Source organism: Lepidochelys kempii, chromosome 1 (genome assembly GCF_965140265.1).
Source record: "Lepidochelys kempii isolate rLepKem1 chromosome 1, rLepKem1.hap2, whole genome shotgun sequence".
Taxonomy (NCBI): Eukaryota; Metazoa; Chordata; order Testudines; family Cheloniidae; genus Lepidochelys; species Lepidochelys kempii.
Window position 1 is genome coordinate 313,121,420 of NC_133256.1, and position 6,424 is coordinate 313,127,843.

The 6,424-nt window shown below is 49.3% G+C and overlaps 1 protein-coding gene across 2 annotated transcripts in view; it reads right to left on the reverse strand.

Moving 5' to 3' along the window:
- TRABD (TraB domain containing) overlaps nucleotides 1–4,234 on the reverse strand; it is a 49,907-nt gene extending 45,673 nt beyond the window's left edge. For both annotated transcript variants that reach the window (XM_073328291.1, XM_073328290.1), the window contains exon 1: nucleotides 4,072–4,234. In XM_073328291.1, the coding sequence (XP_073184392.1) occupies nucleotides 4,072–4,225 (154 nt within the window). In that variant the 5' untranslated portion in view covers nucleotides 4,226–4,234. The remainder of the gene's footprint in view (nucleotides 1–4,071) is intronic.
- Between the last annotated feature and the right edge of the window lie 2,190 nt (nucleotides 4,235–6,424).

Below are 6,424 nucleotides of genomic sequence, written 5' to 3' on the forward strand. Positions count from 1 at the left end.
TCATCTCTAGTCCATCCCCTGCTCAAAGCAGGGCCAACCCCAACTAAATCAACCCAGCCAGGTCAAGCCAGGCTTTAAAAATCTCTAAGGATGGAGATTCCATCACCTCCCTAGATAACCCATTCCAGTGCTTCACCACCCTCCTAGTGAACATTCTCCTAATATCCAACCTAGACCTCCCACACTGCAACTTGAGACCATTGCTCCTTGTTCTATCATCTGCCACCACTGAGAACAGCCGAGCTCCATCCTCTTTGGAACCCCCGTTCAGGTAGCTGAAAGCAGCTACCAAATCCCCGCCCTCACTCTTCTCTTCTGCACACTAAAAAAGCCCAGTTCCCTCAGCCTCTCCTCACAAAGCATGTGCCCCACCCCCCTAATCATTTTGGTTGCCCTCTGCTGGACTCTCTCCAATCTGTCCACATCCTTTCTGTAGTGGAGGGCTCCCAAAACTGAATGCAATACTCCATGTGTGCCCTCACCAGTGCTGAATAAAGGAGAATAATCACTTCCCTCGATCTGCTGGCAACCCTCCTACTAATGCAGCCCAATATTCCATTAGCCTTCTGGGAAACAAGGGCACACCGTTGACTCATATCCAGCTTCTCATCCACTGTAATCCCCAGGTCCCTTTCTGCAGAACTTCCACTTAGCCAGTTGGTCCCCAGCCTGTAGTAGTACATGGGATTCTTCCGCCTAAGTGCAGGACTCTGCACTTGTCCTTGCTGAACCTTATCAGATTTCTTTTAGCCGAATCCTCCAATTTGTCTAGGTCACTCTGGACCCTATCTCTACCCTCCAGCATATCTACTGCTCCCCCCAGCTTCCTGTTTAACTTATTGTTAGAGGTAGACCCAACCAGAACACTGGATCTTGACACCCTCTAGAATTTTCGATCTGTCCACTCAACATACTCAATAAAAGATCTCTTTCCTACAAGTCTGCCCACCTGCTTCAATATTATTGCTCAGGACAGAACAATCACATTTGATACATAAGGCAATCTATATCTCAGTATTTATAAACAAAAATTGTAACCAAAAACCCACCCTCCAAAACATATTTTATTCCTATTCCAGGTGGTTCCCCTCTACACTCACCTCCCTTTCCCAAAAACAAGAAAGGCCTTAGGTCTGTGCCCGACTTATTTTTCAGCATGTAGCAGTAAGAATACACCCTCCCACCCAAAAAAATCCATTTAACACTGTCATCACTGAATTAAACAAGACATGAGTATACTGTTAGAACACTGAGATTTACGGTTAGATGCTGATGTTACAGGTATGACACACACACACAAAACAAAAAACACACAACCAATCACAACCCAAAACCTAGAAAAATCAAATTGCTGAAATGTGAGAGAGTCTGCTTAATCCACAAACAGAAAAAGGACAAGATAATGAATTCTATTAGCATACCTTTACATTTTTTTTTTCCAAGAAACCCATACAACCCACTACAGTCAAGCAATTTAAATATCTAGAGATAATGTTATGTAAATGTATTTTCCCTGTGTGTAAGCTTAATATTTGCTGAAAATGGAGGATTGAAAAATTCCTAGAAGCAAGTTTCCTCTATTTTGTGTGTGTGTTATTGACAGTACCATGCATGCACAACTACAGTGTCACTGCAAAAAGTTTAATCTCCTGGGCATTTTTCCTCCAGAAGCGAGAGTTAGCAGTTGTCAAGTTGTTTTCTACTTCAATAAATACAAAATGAAAGTCTCTCAGATAAGTAAACCCTTACAAAAAACACACCCAAAAGTCAAAAACTTTTTCTGGAAACTGGTTAAAAATAAATACTCCAATCCTGCAAACAGCAACACATGGGAATAGTCCCAAGTTTAAAGCTCACTGGAACTACTCATCTGAGTAAAGTTAAGCATGTGCTGAAATGATGGCAGGTTTGAGGCCAAAAATTTGCTACCAAGGTCTGTGTGAAACATGACTACTTTTAGAGCTTAATTCAAGCTCTTTATTTCACAGGAGTTTACTTTAAGTTATAGGACAACACTAACATCTGACAAGAAAACAGGAGTATAAGATAAAAATGGGGGCGGGAGAGAGTGGTGGTGGCGGCTGTTTAAGACTGAAGTAAAACAAAAACCAAACAAACAAACAAAATCACAGAAGTGTCCAAAGCTCTTAGAACTGTTTTCAAATCACCACGCAACCACCAAGATCCTGATCCTGCCATACTGCCTGTTAATACAGACTCATGCACCAGGATACAGACCTCTTGAAACCAACGGGAATTTGTACAAGGATTTGTGCAACCATTTGCAGGACCACTGTCTTAAAGATGGATTTTTTACTTTAAATTGGGTTTATATCCACTCTTGCTCTACAAATTATGCTGAGGAAGTTCTATGGCCATTGGCCTGTGCTGTACAGGCAATCAGACTAGAGGACAACAGTGATCCCTTCTGGCCTTGGAAACTAGGAAGCTATGATATATGAAGAAAGCCTTTTTAAATGCTTCATGCTGCTTTGTCCCTTGAGCTGCATTCAGGGCCAAGTGGTGGGAAAAATGGCTTTCCCCCCCTCTTCTTTATATATCGATTTAATGTTTTAAGTCCTGCTCTCTCTGAGCTGAATATCATTATCTCAGTTTTACAGAAAGGGGAACTGAAGCACAGATAGTTTAATGGTTTCAGAGTAACAGCAGTGTTAGTCTGTATTCGCAAAAAGAAAAGGGGTACTTGGTTAGTCTCTAAGGTGCCACAAGTACTCCTTTTCTTTTTGCAGATAGTTTAAAGCAACTTGCATAAGGCTATCTAGCAAGGCAGTGGCATAACCTGGGTTAGGGTTCCTACCTCCCAGCCATGTCCTCAGTCCACAAGAGCATGCTACTTCACTTTGTTTTGTTGTCAGCAAATCTGACAGCCATTCTATCTGGTTATTCACACGCATCAATAATTGTACCTTTATCACATTGTACATCCTGACACAGAACTTAAGGCTTACAGTTTATTTAAACCTAATATTGATTTTCAATTATTTTCTCCACTCTATAGTGAGGTGTGGGGGAGCCCTGAAAGTTGTTTAAAGTTATTCAGCAATAGATATAACAATTTGCAACGTTTGGTTTAAGTCGACACACTTTTGCCCCTTCATGACTGCTTCCGATTTTCTTTTGAAGTTTGTTAAAAAGATAACTCTTCCCAAAGCTCCAGAACTTTGCCGACTATGAAAATAACGTCAAACAGTTCTGCTTGTGAAGGGATTTCTCCCACGGAAAGAGCTGTTCATGCATGTACACAGTACCTTGCCGAAAACTTGCTAGCAATTATAGGTTTTAAAGTGCCCTGTTCCTAATTACCTGACTGTCATGAGCAAGGTGAGCCACCCCCAGCACCTGGGAAAGGAATGAAGCAGTTGAAGGAGAGCAGAGCAGGAAGTGATCAGAAGAAGCTTTTGCTTCATACAAGTACTTTGTGACACATACTTTAAATAGCACGGTAGGGTCAGTTTTTGACTGGTCACAAGACCCCTGGAAAGACTACAAAAGTCCCAGGCTATGAATTCTCTCCGCCCTCCACCCCCATATGCTACCAACTTCCTGATCAAACGAAAGCTCGGCAACTATGAAACATTTTCCGAACTCTTCCTTCACACGCACGCCCTTTGCCCAAAGAAGAAACCCACTTCAGGGTGGAGAATCACAAAGAGAGGCGATATTTTCGAGTGAAAGTCGTTAAGCAGAGGTGGGCGGGGGCGGCGTGGCTTGGGAAGCAAAGGCGGATATCCTGGCTCTTAATATTAAACTTCCCCCCTGGCAAAAAATCTCTGCCCAGAGCCTGGAATACGCGAAGCAGGAGGCACAAAGGTGACAGCCCCACCCCCCTCCGGATGCTCGGACACATTGTCGCAGGCAGGCGCGGGGCGGCCGCCGCACGGACCGCGGAGCCCCCGAGCCGGGGCCTGAGCCCGCCGCCCAGCTGCACCACGGCAACAACACGCCGCCGCCGCCGCCGGGGAACAGCCCGGGCAGCCCCCGCCTCGGTGCCCTGAGCCCGGGCGAGCCGGGGTGGAGAATGAAGCCCCCACCCCGCCCCCACTGACTTACTTGGCGGGCGCCGCCGGAGGGTGAGTGCCCCGCGAGGGAGGCTGGCTCGCGGCTGCTCAGGCACCGCCCCGGGGGGAAGGAGAAGCCGAGGCGAGCGGCGCTCTCCGGCTCCGAGGGGCACGTTAGCCGCCGGACAACATGTTGTATTAGTCATTCATACGGGGCGGGGGAGGCGGAGGGGGAGGGGGAGGAGAAAAGCGGGTCGCTCTGCACCCTGGGAGCTGTAGTTCCCCCCGGGCGGCGCCGCACCGGGAAGCGGGGGATGATAAACTGCAGCTCCCAGGGTGCACCGCCCGCGCACGTGCCAGGCTGCTGCGAGCAGTTTCCCCTCTGCCCCGGCTGGGAGCTGGGGGCGCGTGGCTGGCGCTGCCCGATCCCGTCTGCCCAGCGCGGCCGCCTGCTGCCAGAGAGGGGGCTTGTCGTGGGATGTGGCTGGCTCCCCTGCCCAGAGCGAAGCCGCTGGGAGGCTGGGGCGCGGCAGAGCGTGCCTGTCTCCTTAGCCTGGTGTGGCAGATCGCAGAACCCTAGAAGATTAAGGTGGGAAGAGACCCCAGGAGGGTCCTCTAGTGAGTCCACCCCCGTGCTCAAAGCAGAACCGACAAACCGACCCACGCGGTACTGCAGATGCGGTCATCCAGTCCTGCCCCTGCTCCTCCTTCCCCTGGAGCAGCGGCGGGGCAGGAGGCAGAGTTTAAAGTGTGTGTTTAAAGGTTATAGCTCCTACTCAGGGGCCACCTCCTGTCTCCTCATAAAACAAATCTACGGGGGGCTCAGTGTATAGTTTTCTGACATTTAAACTCTTGTTGTTGGTATCATTAAATCACCCACTCCGACTGAAGCCCTGTGCAGCCTACTGTATTTCTTCAGACACAAGTAGGGGATGTTTAGAGATAAGCCTGTAGCAAAGAGTTGGAATAAAATTTTCAATAGGACCTAGGTGACTTGCAAAAAGAAAAGGCGTACTTGTGGCACATTAGAGACTAAGTAATTTATTTGAGCATAAGCTCACGAAAGCTCATTCTCAAATAAATTGGTTAGTCTCTAAGGTGCCGCAAGTACGCCTTTTCTTTTTGCGCATACAGACTAACACGGCTGCTACTCTGAAACCTGTCTAGGTGACTTGGGCACTTAGGAGCCTACATATCACAAAGGCAATGGGATTTAGATTCCTAAGGGCCTAAGTCACTTAGGGCCCCTGAGTCATTTCAATACTTTTTGAAAATTTTACCCCTAGTCTTGCTAGACCAGAGGTGGGCAAACTCTTGCCCGCGTGACCGTCCTGCCCAGCCCCTGAGCTCCTGGCTCGGGAGGCTAGCCCCCAGCCCCTCCCCTGCTGTTCCCCCTCCCCCGCAGTCTCAGCTCACTGCGTCACTGGTGCAATGCTGTGGGCGGCAGCACAGCTGCAGAGCCGTGGCCTGACCCGGTGCTCTGTGCTGCGCGGTGGTGTGGCTGGCTCCAGCCGGGCGGCGCGGCTGCCTGTCCTGGTGCTCTGGGTGGCACAGCAGTAGCGCCGCCAGCCACCAGCGCTCCAGGCAGCGCGGTAAGGGGGCAGGGAGTGGGGGTTGGATAGAGAGCAGGGGAGTTCAGAGTGGGGTTGGGGCTGTCAGAGCATGGAGAACAGGAGATTTGAATAGGGGCAGGGGTTCCGGGGGCGGTCAGGGGACAGGGAGAAGGGGTGGTTGGATGAGGCAAGGGTCCCGGGGGGGGCAGTCAGGAATGGGAGGAGGGGTTGAATGGGGCGGCGGGGGGCAGTCAGGGGACAGGGAACAGTGGGGGTTGGATGGGGCAGGAGTCCCAGGGGCGGATATAGGGGGCAAGAAGCGGGGGGGGGGGTGTCGGATAGAGAGTGCGGGCCGGGCCATGCCTGGCTGTTTGGGGAGGCACAGCTTCCCCTAAGCAGCCCTTCATACAATTTCATAAACCCGATGTGGCCCTCAGGCCAAAAAGTTTGCCCACCCCTGTGCTAGACCCACATATCCAAATCCGGTCATCTCAGCCTTTCCTCCATCTAAGTCAGACTAATCAGTTCTTTCCAGTTTACTGTCTACATGTAATGGGGTGAAGGGTGTATTTTGGTCAAGATCTTAAAACCCAAGGTCCATCTGCTCTCCACAGACTTTAATCACATGGCACTTTCTATATGAGCAGCATTTTACTCTGGTATCCTTAACCAAAATGTTCTTTCACATTAGTGTTGGTCTCTGGCTGGCCACAGGGCTATCATTCTTCACCCAGAGGTGCTTAAATGACTTGTTTGTTTCGGTTTTCACCAAGAAGGTTAGTGGTGATTGCACATCTAAAATAGTGAATACCAGTGAAAATGAGGTAGGAACCATAGAATATCAGGGTTGGA